The 16831-nt window shown below is 55.1% G+C and overlaps 1 protein-coding gene across 5 annotated transcripts in view; it reads left to right on the forward strand.

Annotated features, from left to right (window-relative positions):
• CD82 (CD82 molecule) overlaps positions 1 to 16831 on the forward strand; it is a 52600-nt gene that overhangs the window by 14791 nt on the left and 20978 nt on the right. For 2 of the 5 annotated variants that reach the window (XM_081240995.1, XM_081240996.1), the window contains exon 2: positions 12446 to 12528. In XM_081240995.1, coding sequence (XP_081097121.1) covers positions 12446 to 12528 — 83 coding nt within the window. Of the gene's footprint in view, positions 1 to 3332; positions 3457 to 12397; positions 12529 to 16831 lie in introns of all 5 variants that reach the window. The other 3 variants (XM_081240997.1, XM_081240998.1, XM_081240999.1) reach the window with 3 other exon arrangements.

Genomic DNA, 16831 nt, shown 5'->3' on the forward strand with positions numbered 1-16831 from the left:
AGTCCGGGCCCTGTGTCTGGAGTGAGTGCCCTGGATGCTCTGGATGTTCTGAGGCCCTCAGGATATGAGAGGGAGAGACGTGAGAGCTGGTCTCAGAAACAGGGAGAGACAGACAGAGGGGAAGGCTGGAGGAAGCCACCAACAGAGAGAGGGACAGATACAGAGGGGAAGAGACTGGTGAGGCGGAGGGACTGAAGGACAGAGTGGGGAGGGCCCAGAGGCCCTGCAGTGCCCCCTCCTCCCCTGGCCGAGTGGCCTCTAGCTGGGTCTCAGGTGGAAGACCCCCTCTACCCCCTACCCTGCACCTCCAAATTCTTGGAGTTACAGACCTGCCCTTGCTCTCCTCACTCTCCATCTTTTCTGTGTTTTCCCCCCAGGACCCATGAGAGGAAACGTACCTGTGTATACCTGTGTGTGCAGCACTTTGCCTTTACTGTGTCTCACTCACCTCCCTCTCTGTCTCTGTCTCTCTCTCATCAAATATCCCCAAAGCCAAAATAGCTCTTAAGCCTAGGAAGGTGCTGAGAACTACAGCTTGGGAAGTAGGAAGTATTAGCCCATTTTACAGATGAGGGAACTGAGGCTCAGAAAAGTTAAGTGACAGTGATGGGTAGACAGAGCCAGGGTTTGAACCCACATCCGTCCGATGCCCACCCTAACTACTCATGCCAAGATGATTGGGGCTGCCAGGTAGTGCTCCATGGGCGTCTGTGCAGGAGAATGCTCTGGGAAGGCTGCTCAGAGGAGGTGGCATCTCAGTGGCCTCACCTCTTCCTTCCTGAGCCCAGGGTCTGGAGGGTGAGTGCTGTGACTGCTGCCATGTGAGGTTCCTGATTAGAGCCCCCCTCCTTCTCCCTAATCACCCTGCCACCCTGCGGAGGGCCCACACCCAGCTCCCAGCCTCCCCACACCCAGCTCCCAGCCTCCATCTCCGCAGCCCTGACCCAGAGGGTAACCCTTTGTTAGCCACCTGTGCCCAGCTAGCCAGGCCCCGGGTTGGGTGTCTGAGCTGGTCCCTGATGCCTAGTGCCTTCCCAGAGTGTCTTCAGTTGGCTGGGTCTGGAGGCTGGGCTGTGAAACCCAGTTAATGTAGGTTGGACCTTGGTGAGGTTATTTTTGTAACTTTATAACATTTATAACTTCATTTCTGCAGGCAGTGCAGCATGACAGTAATGCTCAGGGGCTCTGGGTGAGGTTTTGGGGTTCAACTCCCAGCCCTATAGTCTGTGTAACCATGGGCAAGTCCCTTCACCCTGAGTCTCAGTTTCTTCAACTGTGAAATGGGGTTAAAAGCAGTGCTTACCTCATAGGGTCATTGCAAGGATAAAGTAAGCCATGTGAAGCGCTTAGCACAATCTCTGGCAAATAGTAACTGCAACAACATTAGCTTTTGTTATTATCGAATACTGAGAGCTGTGTTCTAAAGAGCCCATCCTGTCCCACAGAGGAAGAGCTGGAGGCTGGGTGGAATCACCGTGCTGCTTTATGATGATGCTGGTGTGTAATTGCTTATTTTCCTGTCTCTGCCTTCTCCAGCCTGAGCACTCCCTGAGGGCAGGGATGGGTTTCATCCATCCACTTCCTATGTCCAGCTCCGGGCCCAGCCAGAGTTGTGGGGGCCAAAGAACTACATTGATTCAGGATGGAAACGGAGCAGAGATGGCCTCTTGGGAGCCTTCTGGGAGGGCAGCCCCTCAGGCCTTCTGACCCATGAGCGGTTCTGGGGGGAGGCTTGCTGCCCCCTTGAGGTGGCCTCTGAGGGTTAGGCCTGGGTTCACTCACATCCTGGTGGTTCAGCCTGGCCCTCTGCACCCACCACTGCCATAGCTGGCTGGTGTAGGGTAAGAGTTCCACAGCCCCTGTGTGCTTGTTACACCTGCAGACACCTGGCCCCACTCCTGGGTACTCTGATGCCATGGGCTTTGATGCTGGGTGACCCCATGTGAGAGGGCTTGTCAGTAAGGAGCAGTATCACAAAGCAGGTAGGACATCAGACTCCAGAGTCAGAGGGTCTGGAGGACAAAGTTCAGCTCGGCCACTGTCCTCCATGTGACTGGAGCAAGTGCCACCACCTTCCTGAGCCCCAGACACCCTGCTTGTAAAACAGAGATGATGAAGCCATGCTCTCCACATGGCAGGGGGATGTGGGGTTAAATCAGATAAGATCTGTGAAGCACCGCTCACATGGGGATGCTTTCATTAACATTCATTTCATCAGTCCTCCCTCTGCCTGACATCTATTTCAAGTTCTTGGGTGACGATAACTTTCCAGGGTCAGTTTGTAGGAATCTTTGTGTGTCCCACATCTCAAGGGAGAGTCTTTATGCATACCCTCCTCCTGCCATGTAAGGAAGGGACTCTTTGCCTAATACCACCTCTTCTCAGAGACTCCTGCCTCTGTCATGCTTGCTTTCTAGGGTTTGGCAAGCTGATTCCACCATCTTCCTGGACAAGCCTTGATATCCCCATTTTACAGATAAGGACACTGAGGCCCAGTGGGGTAGGCAGCTTGCCAAAGGTTACACAGCTCTGTGAAATGGGATTAGAATTTAGGTCTCTCTCAATTCAAAGTCCATACTATGAACTGGTTCATTATTCTCCCTCCCACCATGGGGCTGGGGAGGGGTCCTCAGAAGGTAGTTGACCCCTGAGAACCCATCTGGGAATCTGGGTCTTCTTGTTAGGGCCCCTAGACTGTGGGGCTCCTGGGCAGCCTCTCATATAGTCCTAAATATCTCTCTAACTTAGGGCTTCCCAACTGATGTGCCCGAATGGCTGGTTATCTCCTCAGCCCCAGGAACAGAGCTCTGGTGGGTCACCTCAGACCAGGTTCAGTGTTGTCTGTCCACATCAGGGTGCTGAACAAATATGTGTACTTCTCTACATGTATCATGATGTGAAACATGTTGGGGAGTACTGATGGCTCTAACCAGTCCCCTCCCTGCCCTGTACAAATACACTCCCCAGAAGGGTGGGGATTCTTGGTCCTCTCTGGGCCTCAGTCTCTTCATCTTACAAATGGAGACTGAAGTACGTGATGTCAAAGGCCTTTCTAGCACTGTGAATCTGAGTGTACAAGCCTTAGAACCCGGGGTTGGGAGGGAGCAGGGTTTGCATGGGGCCCAAGCAGCCTGCAAAAAATAGGAAAGGGAGCCATGGAGAGGGAGAGGTCAGAGACTATGGCTCAACCTCAACTTGAATCTTTGGCTGCATTGGGCCAGGCGGGGAAGCTGCAAGTTTCAAAGTGTCTGCTCTCCCCAAAACTGCACCCTCTGTCAGAGTGGCCCCTTCTTCATGCTGAAAGCGCTCTGGTCTCCTTACTCGGGTTTCAGAGAAAAGCAAGGAAGGACCACATCTGTTGGCCTCATCAGCCAGTGAAGGAACAGTGTGGCCAGGATGGGTGGAGCTGATCTTTTCCTTCCTGACGGAAGCCAAGGGTCAGGCCTCAGAGCTGGGGTAAGATGGGGTGTCAGGCAAGCAGACTGTGGCAGTCAGGCAAGCAGAGGTGTGGCAGGGTGGGGCGGGCGGGCTCCACCATTGACCTCATTCACTTTGGCAGCAGGTGGAGAGAAAGGAGCTCTTGTCTCAGGTCAGACCTGAAGTTCACTCAGGGCTTAGCCACTTACTTGTGTGACCTTAGGCAAATCACTGAACCTGAGTCTCAGTTTCTTCATCTGCTAAATAGGGGTAGTACTGTCTCAGGGGGTTGATACAGAGATTAAATGAGAGACAGTGGGAAATGGCATTTATACAAATGAACGTGTGCTGTCACTCTACTGCCATAGTCCGGCCAGGGGGGCTGGTGGCCTGCATTCCTCTGCCACCCCCGGCCTCCTTCCCCCAAGTGTCAGGGGTCAGTCCCAGCTTCAGGCTGTTAAGGTCCTCAGGAGAACAGGAGCCTGTCACACCGGCTCATGGGATCATGTGATGGGGTTGTCCTGCATTGCTCCTTGGGTTCAGCATCTATAAGACAAACGGGAGGCCTTGGGCTCTAAGATCCTGGGATTCCTGGGGGGGTCTGATCTGGATGTGTTTCTTCCACCCCATGGTGTTGGTGGCGGCGGGGTTTTCTTACTTGCGTTGTGAGCAGCTGACAGTCCCCCCAGAGCTCTTTATTCGCCCCATCTCAGTCCCCCAACAACCCTACGAGACAGGGGGTCCTGCTAGTATCCCCATGTTAGAGACGAGACGTTGGCCTCAGAGAGATTCGGTAACTCCCTTGCTTAAGGTCACACAGGAGGAAGCAGAGCTGGGATTCAAACCTAAGTCTTGAAGGAAATGTGAGATCCTAATCATGCTTTATGGCCTCCTGATTTTCTGGTTGCCAGGGTAAGAGCTTTTTTTTTTTTTTTTTTTTTAATTTATGTTTGGCTGCATCGGGTCTTTCATTGCTGCACACTCGGGCTTTCTCTAGTTGCGGCGAGCAGGGGCTACTCTTCATTGTGGTGCGTGGGCTTCTCATCACGGTGGCTTCTCTTGTTGCGGAGCACGGGCTCTAGGTGCACAGGCTTCAGTAGTTGTGGCACGCAGGCTCAGTAGTTGTAGCTTGCGGGCTCTAGAGAGCAGGCTTAGTAGTTGTGGCTCACGGGCTTAGTTGCTTCACGGCATGTGGGATCTTCCCGGACCAGGACTCGAACCCGTGTCCCCTGCATTGGCAGGCAGATTCTTAACCACTGTGCCACCAGGGAGGTCCCGGGTAACAGCTTTTTATTTTTATTTTTCTGTTTTAACAACAAGGGGAAAAGGTAAGACCCAAGATGGAAAAATAAGGTAGTAGGGAGGTCAAAAAGCCAGCCCCTGGAGTCAGCATGGGTTTCAGGAAACACATCACCTGTCACACGTGAAAACAAACACAGCCACCTGTGACCAGTCTCTTTTCACGGGCAATCGGGACAAAGTCCAGAGAACTGCAGAGCTGGGTGGCCAAGAACCAGCTTGCAGGTGGAGTGTCTGCTGACAGGCAGGTTTCCAGAGTAGAACAGCCAGGCCAGGCTTTCTCACTCCACTTTCTATCCAAGCTGACTGAGCTCCCACGGGATCAGTTGTCTGACTCACCAAACTGGCTGGACGTCCAGGTCTCAGGCAGGCCCCTGAGGCACAGCCCGGAGGCTTAGGGACAGAGGCCCCCCCACCCTGTGGAGGGCAGAGGTCTCCTTCCTTAGGTGGCCCAGCCCCGCCCTGTTTCACCCCACCCGCCTTGCCTGAGAGCAGCAGTAGTTACTCTCTGGCACAGAAGCCTCCAGGCTGGGCATGTATCTGGAGGCTGGATCTAGGCCCCCAGAGGGCTTCAGACTGTTGCTCAGGAAATCAACAACTTCCGGGTAATAATCATCATCAACGTAATTGGTGGCTTTTACTTGACACTTACTAGGTGCCAGGCATTTTATGGATACTAACTCATGTAAGCCTCACCATAGCCCATTATTAAGTCCATTTTACAGGTGGGAAAGTTGAGGCAGAGGGATGAAGTGAGTGCCCAAAGCCACACAGCTGGTAAGATGTGGCAGATTTGGCATCTTCAGGCAGAGAGAGTGGGAGGAGGGGGCTAGGGTGCCAGCATGGATCGAGCCCTACTATGTGCTAGCCTGATTACAGTTCACCTTCACACCTGTGAGGGGTGGGTGGGTTTAGTCTCCCCATTCACTGATAAGGAGGCAGCTCTGTAGGTTACGTGGCCCGTATGTAGCAGATCCAGGGGTGGCAACCAAGGGCTGCTGTGTGACTCTGTGTCCAGTTCTCCTTAAATCTCTCTGCGGAAGGCCCGGTGAGCTGGGGCAGGGCAGCAGAGGGAAAGAGAAAAGCCTGGACCAGGAATCTGCGGGTCCTCCACTGTGTGTGCAGCCCTGATTTTGCTCTGTGACCTGTGGTCTCCTGCTTTCTCTGGCCCCTCTGAGAAAGGCAATGATCTCAAAAGTCTTCTGCACAGCGGATATTGCTCTCTGGTGAATGATGCTGGGAATGTGCCTTCAGGAAGTGGAGGATGGAGCAAAGGTACAGGAAGCTTCATGTGAGATTCTCCCCGGCCAGGACCTGCTGCACCAGGGACCCCAGGCCTTTCTGCATCCCACTCAGAGCAGAGGGACCAGGCCATGCTGGGTCTCAATACATGAGAATCCCCTGGGAAGCCTAAAAAAAAACCCCAATGCCCAGGCTGCACCCAGGCCAATTGAAGCAGGATCTCAGGGGCTTGGGGGAAGGGATTGGCGGGGCAGGCACCAGCACGTTTTAGAGCTCTCCGGATAATTCTAATGTATGGCCAAGACTGGGGGCCACTGCTCTAAAGCAACTGGGAGACGGGGAAAGTACGTCCTGGCTTTCCGGGGTTAGTGGCCCCCTGAAACTGGATGAAAGCGTGTGCCTGCCTGTCTTCATGCATCTTTATAGAGAGAGGGTTCACGGCTTCTATCAGGCTTTTCTGACCCAAAAGGAGATTAAAATCCAGTCCTGGGAGGAAGCAACCCCCTCCCCACAAGCCAATGATGTCATTTTTAAGGCCCAGAGACCTCCAGTTGCAGGATCAAAGTTGGTTTTTCTTATCTCCTCTAAGAAACCTTTCCTGACCTCCCCAGACTCCCCTTTCTGTTCCTTCTTCCTGAAAATACACACCCAGGGGTTACTACGTGCTAGGCACTGTCCTAGGCTCTAGGGTACAGGGCAAGTGAGACAGACGCAGCCCCTCCCCTGAAGGGACCATATTCTCATGGGGACTCCGGATGCCCCAGTGGACCCGTAGGATGACTGCAATGAGCAGGGTCATGTGACAGGCCCAGGTGTCAAAGCTGCTGTTCCTTAGAGTTGTCAGGGAAGCCCCCCATACCCAAGAGTCTGATGACTGGCCTAGGGCAAGGACAGGCGGCTGTGCACGGGCATATTTGGTTCTAACGCGCAGCTAGAGTTGAGGCCTGCTGTATAGATCAGGTGTTCGGGTAGGGCCTCTGGGAGGAGTAGCTCAGTCTACTTATAGGAAGGGAAGGAGCCAGCCAGGGGCTTTGGGGGAAGCGTGCTCCTGGCAGAGGAACCGTGAGGGCAAAGGCGCTCAGGTGGGCAGGGGCCTGGTGTACAGAACAGTAAGACAGAGCGGCCTTGGGGAGGATGGAGGTCCTGAGGACCGGGGAGGGGCAGGGCCAACCAGGCAGGGCCCCGCTGGCCACGTAAGAGTCTGGATTTTATAGCAAAGTGTCAGCTGCATCACCATTGGAGGGTTGCAGGCAAGGGAGTGACAAGATCTAGTTTGCATTTTTCAAAGAGTCCTCCCTGCAGTGTGCACAATAGCTTGACAAGGGCAGGAGTGGAGCCTGTGACCAATCAGGGAGCTGCACTGGTCCAGGGGGCAGGTGAGGCATGGGGCCGGGAGAGGTGGTGGATTGGAGGAGATGCATTTGGGCTGTGGGATGAGGGGAATGAGGAAGAGACCCGAGCATGGCTCTTAGGTGCTGGGTCTGAGCCAGCTGGTGGGTCGAAGGGCCATGCATCTCCTCGCCTCCTTTGAATCCTGCAGCACGTAGAGTCCAGGAGCCCTGGCCCCCAAGGGACCCTCAAGAGCCTAATATGTATTCCACGTGATGTTAGGCTGTTGAGTGAAAGATGGTTTTAAGTCAGCAGTGTTTACTGCCAGGTGTCTTGGAGACACTAAGTGCCTAATGCACAGTGACTCTCGGGCAGAATTGGCGCTCCACAAACTTGGTGACAGCAAAGACTCTTGTTCTTAAGGGCGTGTCTTCTAGGACTTGGGTTCTGAAGAACTACTGTGGAAAATGCTGCTGCTCTGGTCCCAGCCTGTTGTTTGATCATTGAGGAGGCAGGCCCGGGGGCGGGGGGAGGTCTGGGGACAGTCCGGGGACAGTCACCTGTGCTGGGTCTCAAACAGCACGTCCCATCAGAGCAGGAGCCGAGCACGAACCTCTGGACTCTGGCTCTAGAGGGGCTGCACCACCGCACCACTTGGTTTCCCCAAAGCTATTCAGGGACACCCAGGTTCTGGGGTCAGGCTGGAGGGCTCCTCCCCCAACCTCAAGTGGAGGATAAACCAACCTCCTCCTCTGCAGGGGTGGAGTCACAGAGCCCCCACACAGACAAGAGGTTCTCTTAAAGAAGGGGTTCTTCCCCAGGGGCTCCGGGGAAGGCGAGGGAGCCTTGCTTGTGGGTCCTGGCATGCAGAGGTGGCTCAGTGTGCTCACCCTACACATCCCCCACCCCACCCCTTGCGGGAAGACAGAAGAAGGCTGAAAAGAGAGTCTCAGCTGATTTAGGGGCAGTGGATCTAAGACTCCCTTTGGGTGACAGTACTTGAAAGTGCCGGTGTTCTATGTGGAAGTTCCTTCCCCTCCCCTTCACCTCTCCACCTATCCACCCAACCGTCCGTCCGCTCATCCCTCCCTCCATCCACCCATCCCTCCATCACCCATCTATCCCTTCATCCATGTACTCATCCCTTCCTCCATCCATGCATCTAGTCTTTCCTTCAGCAAATTTGTTGGGAGCCTACTTTGACCTCCTAAGTAATACATGGTCTCTCCCCTCAAGCTATCACAGTCCACGGGGGAGACGGGCAAGTAAGTAGGAAATTACTGTACAGCATCATGAGTGATAACAGTAACCTCCATTTATTGAAAACCTACTTCATGCCAGCCATTTCACCCACATTATCTAATGTAATCTCTGGGCAAATCTGCCAAAAAGGTTTTATTTTCCTCTTCTCACAGATGACTTAGTTGAGATTCAGAGAGTTAAGTCACTTGTCCAAGGTCACAGAGCTGGGAGGTGATGGAACATCCTTCAAACCCAGGCAGTTTGATGCCAGAGCCCATCGCAGGAACTGCTCTAGTGTCCAGTGCCATTGGAAGGAAGCAGAGGGGGAGGGCTCCTAACCAGCATATGTGTTGGTGGGGAGCGTGTGGCCCTGATGGTGGTGACAAGGGTGGCTGGAGTAGGAGGTGTCCTGGAGGAGGTGGATGTCTGAGGTGTGTATTAAAGGATGAGCAGGAGTTAGTAAAATAGTAGTAGTATAATAATTCCATTGTATAAACCGATTTGGCATAAAATTATATATTTGGTCAATTTAAATGGGAGTTGCTTAGAAATGGTCAGTTTACCTGCTATAGAGTATAACAGAAAATCAGCACCTCCTTGCTACTGCTCACAGAGCTGTCAGTGACTGTTCCAGAATTTTCCAAATAAATGTGCTCGCATCTCGTTCCCTTGATTTGTGGCTTTTCCAGACGTCCGCACAGGAAAGCATGGCCACACCTTCTAGTGTTTCTGTAAAGCACAATATTGGGAGACTCTCTCTTTGTTTAGTTTCATGAGCAAGTGAAACGCTCACCCGTCACTCCTTCCACAGGTGCCGATAAAGACGCTTACCCAGCTCCAGCTCATCCAGCCCCGACTGTGTGAGGCGCTGACCTCGCTTTTCTTTATAACAGGGGGTTCAGCTGGGAAACGAGGCCCTGGGAGTCCTTTCTCTGTGACTGTGCGTTGGCAGAGCTAGGATTCGAACCCTTGCCTCTTCGATGCCTGCCGCCCAGCTCGTTCTCCCCCCAGATCCCGAGCTAATGGCAGTCCTAATCCCTGCCACCTTTTACAGACATTGTGTGTGTGTACCATCTGATCCCCTGCCCCAGGGGCTGGCAAACTTCTTCCATAAAGGGCCAGGCAGTAAATGTTTAGGCTTTGCGGGGCAGTGGCCTCTTGTCCTAACCGGCCCACTCTGCCGTTGCCTGGGACAGCAGCTGTGGACAGTACAGCTGGGGGCCAATACAACTGAACTTACTTATTTTAATTTTCCGTGGTACAAAATAGTCTTTTTATTTTTTCCCAACTATTTGAAAATGAAAAATCTGTTCTTAGCTTGCAAGCCGTACAGACTAGAGGCGGTGGGTTGCATTTGATCCACAGGCCCCGACTGGCTAATCCCTGCCCTACACCAACCCTTCTTCTTATTGTTGTGGCTGAGGAGACTGAGGTTCAGGCCTCTCAGGGTGGGCGGGCAGAGCTAGAGCGTAACCCCAGGCCCTCTGAGTCCGACTTTGGGGCCTCCCCGGGGCTTGGTGGTGGTTATGGGCTCCCTGAGGTTGATGCCAGCCCCCATCATAGGGCAACCTGGATACGCCCCCAGCCTGAGCTGACTCCCAGCCCTTCGTGGAACCGCCCAGCTTCTGCCCACTATGGAGAAGGTGTTCATCTCCTGCTCCCTGCTTCTGTGAGCGGGGAATGTCAACACTTGCGCGGCAGAAACACTTTGTATCCTGGATCTTGGCCAACAGGCCCCGGAGCCACCCACCCCGGGCTCTGATTCTCAGCCCCTTCTCTTCCCTCAGGTGATTCCCAGGTAGTCTCTGGGCCTGCCCTGATTGGCCAACCCACCTGCCAGTCATGGGGCTGCCCGGCTCCTGTTTTAGTGTCTGAACCCACCCAGCTGCCTCCTGGAGAGGAGGAGGCGGCCTAAGAGGCCAGGAGGGCTGGGTTCTGTCCTTGCTGGTCCATGTACCCGTGACCTTGGGCAAGCTCCTTCACCCCTCTGAGCTTTAGTTTGCTTGTAGGATGCTGAAGGGCTTTCTTTGCCCTATGCCTAGTTCAGTTTGCGTGAGTGACGAGAGGCCAGCGGGGTTGCCCGGAGAATCGGGGGATACCAGCCCAGCAGCCTCTGCCTCCTTGCCCACAAACCAGAGCTCCTTTGAGCAGTGACCTTGGTGCTCACCACCTCCCTGGACAATGGAATCCCAGCCATCCCCAGAGACCCCTTTATACAGCCGTGGCCACTCCCCGGAAGGCAGCCCTTTACAGATCTTGACCTCGGGAGTTACCACTGCCTAACGAGCTATGTTTCTCGGGCAAGTTACCTCATCTCTCTGAGGCTGTCCCCCGACCCCATGCTCCCCAGGACAGGAAGACCTTCCTCACCTTCTGGGCAGGTCGTGAGGATTAAAGGGATGACACATGCCAATGGCTGTCCAGAGCAGATGCTGTTCACTGTTGTCTAAGAACTGCCCCTTTCTGAACACCCGCCACCCAGCAAGGCTGCCCCAGACACCCAGCCTGAGCGGAGGATGTAGGAGCCGGAGAGTGGAGAAACTCCCTTGCCTGTGCAACACTGCTGGCGGACATCAGTTGCCAAAGGACCGTTTCAACACTTCTCCAATTTCACAAGAATGCAGCCAGCGTCCCGTTCCTGCTGCTGCCGGCTCAGATGCTGTGGTGGAGTTCTTCTGGGGAAATGATGATTTACCTATAAGCTGCTTGCTTGGGGCTGAGAGACTCAAGCAGGTCCCCGATAGGAAAGAAAAACAGGCCTCCTTTGGTGAGACACTCTTTCCTCTCTTGCTGTTTCACTCCGCGCCAGTTTGCGAAGCGCCTGTGGTTGTCAGGCGCTGCGCTGGGAGGGGAGAGAGGAAACAATAGCTCTCCTTCATGTGGACCATCCCCAGCAGGCCTTCCTGGGGCCAGGCCTGGGTTCAGGATCTCAGATCTCAGGATCTCCTGACATGGGGGTGGGGCGCGGGGGGGAAGCCCTTGTTTTCTCCCCCTCTGGGCCTGGGGGAAGCCCCAGGTGGAGTTGCTGAGGCCGGGCTTCCTTGGTTCTGAGTCACTGCTATCCCCGCATTTCTCAGACCCAGGTCTTGGACCCTGGAGCCTGGAAGAGTGTTCAGTCTCATCTCCCCACGTAGCTCTTGAATTCCCCATAAGTCTTTAGTCAGATATTGCTTCCATGCCACTTGTGACAGGGTGCTCGTTGCCAGGCAGTCTTCTGCTTCGTTGGAGGCTTTGCTTCATGCTGTGCCCAAATCTCCCCCTTAACTCCCCTACCCCGGTCACTGGAGGTGTAAAGTCGAAGCTGGGCTCCCACTTGGCAGAAATGATACGAGAAGGGCGAGGGGACCTCCGTGTGGACAGGGGAGAGTCACAAGGCTTAGGACTGCCTTTCACCCCTGCAGGAGGAAGAAGGGATAAAGCCCATGCCTTGGGCCCTCTGTTCCCTCTGCTCAGTGGCCTGCTTCTCCCCACCCCCCAGCCCAGCTCTGCCCACACAGCTGTCCCAGTCCAGCTGTCTCAGCCCCAGCTGCCTGTGCTGGCTCCCTTAGCCCCATGGGGCATGACGGCCACGGCCATTTCTGGGGTTTCTGGCCTCAGGGAGCCTGAGGGTCTCCTCCATAATTTTCCTCTAGGCTGAGCCCTGGTGGAGTGGCTGACCCGGACCCCAGCTGCCACCTACCACCCACACCCTGCTGCATGGCTTTGGGTCAGTCATCTAAGCTCTCTGGGCCTCCGGGTCCCCTGAAACAGGACCTGACCTTAGTACCTACCTCATGAGGTTGTTGGGTTGGGGGGGGGTGGGCTGGGATGATTTGGGGCCGGTGGGTCTGGGGTACCCACCAGCATCGATTCCCTCTCCTCTCCCCAGCCCCCAGCCAGGTCCCGCCCCGCGCTGACCGACCTGCCTTCTCCCCAGGGAGCTCCCGGACCAGCAGGATGGGGTCAGCCTGTATCAAAGTCACCAAATACTTCCTCTTCCTCTTCAACTTGCTCTTCTTTGTAAGTATGACCCGTGCTACCCAGATGCCTCCAAAAGAGATGCTCCTCCCGGGCACATCCCCGTCCAAGACCCTCCAGCCTGGGGATGGTGGTGGGGTGTGGCTGGGGTCAGGGGGCTGAGGCCAGACTGTTGGAAATGGAAGCAGGTGGGAGCAGTGAGGAGATTCCCAGCGTTCCCAGCTGGCTGGATGGCAGAGCGCTGGATGCCCCCCCCAGCCCTCCCCCTTCCTGGAGCACCGAGGCCGCCGTACCCGGGCTATCAGGGCCGGAGGTGGGCGTGGGGAGAGGAGAACCCCTGGGGCATCCCCTGACTCCTCATCAGGAAGTTGTAGGGGAGCCTCTGGGATCTTTCTCGTCCTCTCCTGACTCCCCATCCTCCTCCGCCCGCTCTGAAGAATTTGCCTGTTACAGGTCTGGGTCTCAACTGCCCCCATCACACTCCCACCCACACGGTGGAGGGTGTCCCTGGAGCTGCCAGAGGGTGGGCAAGAGGAGGCTGGGCTCTGGGCCGGGGTGAGGACACAGTGACCCTTCCCCAGACCCTCCCTGGCAGGCCTCACCCGGTCATGAGCCCCGGGGCCGCCCAGATATAAGCTCTGTGCACATCTGGAGCTGCTTTTCCTGGGGCCCCAATTTTCCTCTCTGGTTTGGCAAGACAGACTCCCGCCTTGGAGTTGCCAGGATGATGGAATGAGTGTGTGCGTGTGTGAGATTATGTGTGAGTATATATGTGTGTGAGTATATATGAGGTTTTGTGTGAGTGTGTGTATGTGTGAGTGTGTATGGGTGTGAGGGTGTGGGTGTGTGAGCGAGTGTGTGTGTGAGTATATGAGTGTGCATGTGTGAGAGTGTGAGTGTGTGTGATGGGGGTGGGACTGTGGGGAGAGTGGCCTGGAGAGACCTTCAAAGGAGTGCTGCTGGAGACTATGGCCTCTCATGGTGTTGGTTCACCCTATACTGTTAAAAACGTCAGATTTTTTAATAGGATATTTATTATGATTCAATTTTAGTTTTAAAAATGTACACATACATGAATATTTTTGAGAGGAGAAGAAAATACCTCCTAATGTTAGTGTTGGGGTTCCTGGGAATTTGGGTTTTATTCTTTATTGCTTCTCTGCAGTTTCCAAATTTTCTACAACAGACGTGAATTTCTTGTAGAAAAAAAAAGTTTTACATTACAAGTTACAAAGGATTATAGAAAGTTTGGAAAATAAAGAACCTTTCTAAACTCCCCCTCATAACTTTAACCCAACACACAGATACTTACAAGTGTGTTCCTGGCACACACAAGTACACCCACGTGCACACACACACACGCACACGCACATGCACGTGGACAGCCCTGGTGTTGCCTGCCCTGCTGGTCGTCCACCTTGGCTCCGGCCCCAGCTCCCCCCTTCAAGGATGGCGCTGGGGCCCCACTGCAGCTCTGGCCCTCCACTGATGGCAGCCGGGCCTGGGCACCTGGGTTTCCCAGCTTGGCAGTCAGGTCCCTCCCAGCTGGGCCAGGCTTCTGGGAAAAAGTGGCTGCCCACACAGGCACGCCTTTCCTGGCAGGCACTTGGCTCCCAGGCTGAGGCCCAGCTTTAAGGGCCAGCTGGCCAGGATGGGGTGGGGAGCGTGGGAGCCCTGTGGTTCTGTCCCTGGGGCTCTAGGGACTGGAGGGAGGAGTCTGGGCTATAGCCTAGGAGGTGGCGGGGCTTGGGGTTCAAGGGCACAGACACCCCCTCTCCCCCCATGCAGCGGGAGGGAGGGAGGTAGAGACTTCATGGAGAAAGGGAGAGGAGTTGATGGTTTGGGGCCAAGGCGTCCCTTCCGCTCCCAGTCTCCCCTATGGAGCCAGAGCCTAGAAGAGCTTCCCTTGGGCCCGAGCTCTGGGGACTGGTCTCGCTTGGCCTCCTCCCAGCTACTCCAGGGCCCTGGGGGACAGGTGTTCACTCCCTGTGTGCTGGGGCCCAGCACGGGGCCCATCAGGATGGTGGTGGAGGGGATGTAGTGGGGGAGAGGGGAAGCTTTTATCACAGGAGGGTGAGAGGGAAAGGAGAGAGTGAGAGGAGACTGTGTGTGTGTGTGTGTGTGTGTGTGTGTGTGTGCCTTCACAAATACTTATCCACCAAATGTGTATTTGACACCCCTGTGTATTCAGACCCCGTCCTGGGTGCCAGCTAGACATTCACCAGCAGAAGAGCCGTGACCTCTTCACTCACAGGGCTTATGTTCTGGGGGGTGATGGGCTTTGATCAAATGCTTACTCAAATGGATGATAAAATTGCAGTTGTAGGCGGTCCTGGGAAAGAAGGATATGGCCCCTAAGGGAGAGCAGATAATAAGGCACTTGACCTTGTCAGGGTGCTCAGCAAGAGCTGCCTGGAGTTATATGTGAGGCTGGGGAGAGTGGGGTCCCGGCAGCAGGAGTGGAAGTCCAGCACAGGGGGAGTGGGCCAGAGCGTGCCTCTCCGGGGCTTGGGCCGCGTAGCCCTTCCAGGAAGGATCTGGGTCTTTGTTTCATGCACAGTGGGAAGCGGTTACATGATTGAACTCGCGGTCTGGCAGAATCACTCTGGTTGCCGTGTGTGCTCACGCACACGCGCGGGTCCACGTGTACATCCTCGCCTTCACTCCCTCCGGACCCCAAACTCCCCAGGAAATTGCCCTGTCGTCAGCTTTTCTCAGATCCTAGGAGACCCTGAGGCCGCAGCTGCCGTGGCCGTTCTGGGGATAGGACACTGGCTGTGAGACTCCTGGCTCCTGTCGGGAGATTCTGGTGGGTCTGAGGGGGTGGGTTAATGTGGGGTGTGTCCTGCGGCCCCAGTGGTGGTTCACAGAGAAAGGGGGTTTCGTGATTCCTCCCCCAGTCTGGTCGGCCCCCTGCCCTGGCCTCGTTTCTGGCTGTCCCGTGGCCTGGCGCTGATCCAGCCACACCTGGCGCTCAGGCCATAGTCATCAGACGTGCAGGGGAGCTGAGATGGCAGCCCCAGGTACTTCGCTCCCTGGGTTGCGGGAGGCGAGCTGAGGAGCTTGGCTGGGCGGTCTGGGATTTTACTCTCTTTGGGATTATATTTGCCCAGAGGGAATTTTCTGCCCTGTCTTGAATTCCCTATTTGGGAGGACTGTTCTCCCTGCAGCCCTGCCCCGTGGGTGCAGGAGGTGAGCGGACAGGGGCTCCGCCACGTGGGTCTGAGGTGGCAGCGGCAGACCACGGGCCAGCTGTGCTGTGAGGTGTGAGGCTGGGGTGAGCAGGGCTTCAGGAGTCTTTGGGAACCTACCTGCCAGGTCCTGTAAAGCCCACCTTCCTCCCCGCAAGCTGTGCGGTCTGAGGTGCCCCCACTTACGGGTGGGCACTTCCTCTCCCCAGGGACTGGCTTTCTAGGCTAAGGCCCGGGACGGACCCGAAGTATCCCTGCAGCTGACGTGCCACCATCTGGCGTAGCTGTATAGTCAGACCTGACTTGGAGCCCCTGATGAGTGAATTGGGTGACCTCGGGTGAGGTTAGGACCTCAGTTTCCCCATCTGTCAAGTGAGGACAATAACAGGGCCCATCTGACAAGGAGAGAGGAGGGGACAAGTGAGTTGCTGGGGACAAATGTGGGGAGGTCCTTGTGCCTTCCTCTTCCTGCTCGTCAGCTGCTGTTGTCTTTAAGGAACCCGGGCCAGGGTGAGACGAGTGAGGCACTCACTTTGGGATCAGAAACAGCACGGCACTGCATCACATCGGGGCCCCGCTCCTTTTCAAAAGGAAAAATCAGGGGGTTTCCCTGGTGGCACAGTGGTTGAGAGTCCGCCTGCCGATGCAGGGGACACGGGCTCGTGCCCCGGTCCGGGAAGATCCCACATGCGGTGGAGCGGCTGGGCCCGTGAGCCATGGCCGCTGAGCCTGCGCATCCGGAGCCTGTGCTCCACAACAGGAGAGGCCACAACAGTGAGAGGCCAGTGCACGGCAAAAAAAAAAAAAAAAAAAAGGAAAAATCAGGAACACCAAGCCTGTCTTTATTTAAAAGCTTGATATTTTGTTCATCATGATGGATTTTTTCCCCATTAATTTTCATTTCTTAAAAATGATTGCTATAAACTCATTTATCTTGGTTCCTGAGCGTTTTTGGTGTCCCCTGAATTTTCACATGTGAGGCAAATGCCCCACTCACCTTACCCAGCGTCCCAGCTCTGGTTTTTAAGATCTGTAGAGCAAGCCTGATAAACCCCTGGGACCAAGCGGCTCACCCCAGGCTGAGGGCTTTATCAGCAGCTGCTGCTCTTGCACCTGAGGTTACAGGATGCTGGCTGAGGCGGGGATCCAGGGCT

Source organism: Mesoplodon bidens, assembly GCF_964165515.1.
Source record: "Mesoplodon bidens genome assembly, chromosome: 7".
NCBI lineage: Eukaryota > Metazoa > Chordata > Mammalia > Artiodactyla > Ziphiidae > Mesoplodon > Mesoplodon bidens.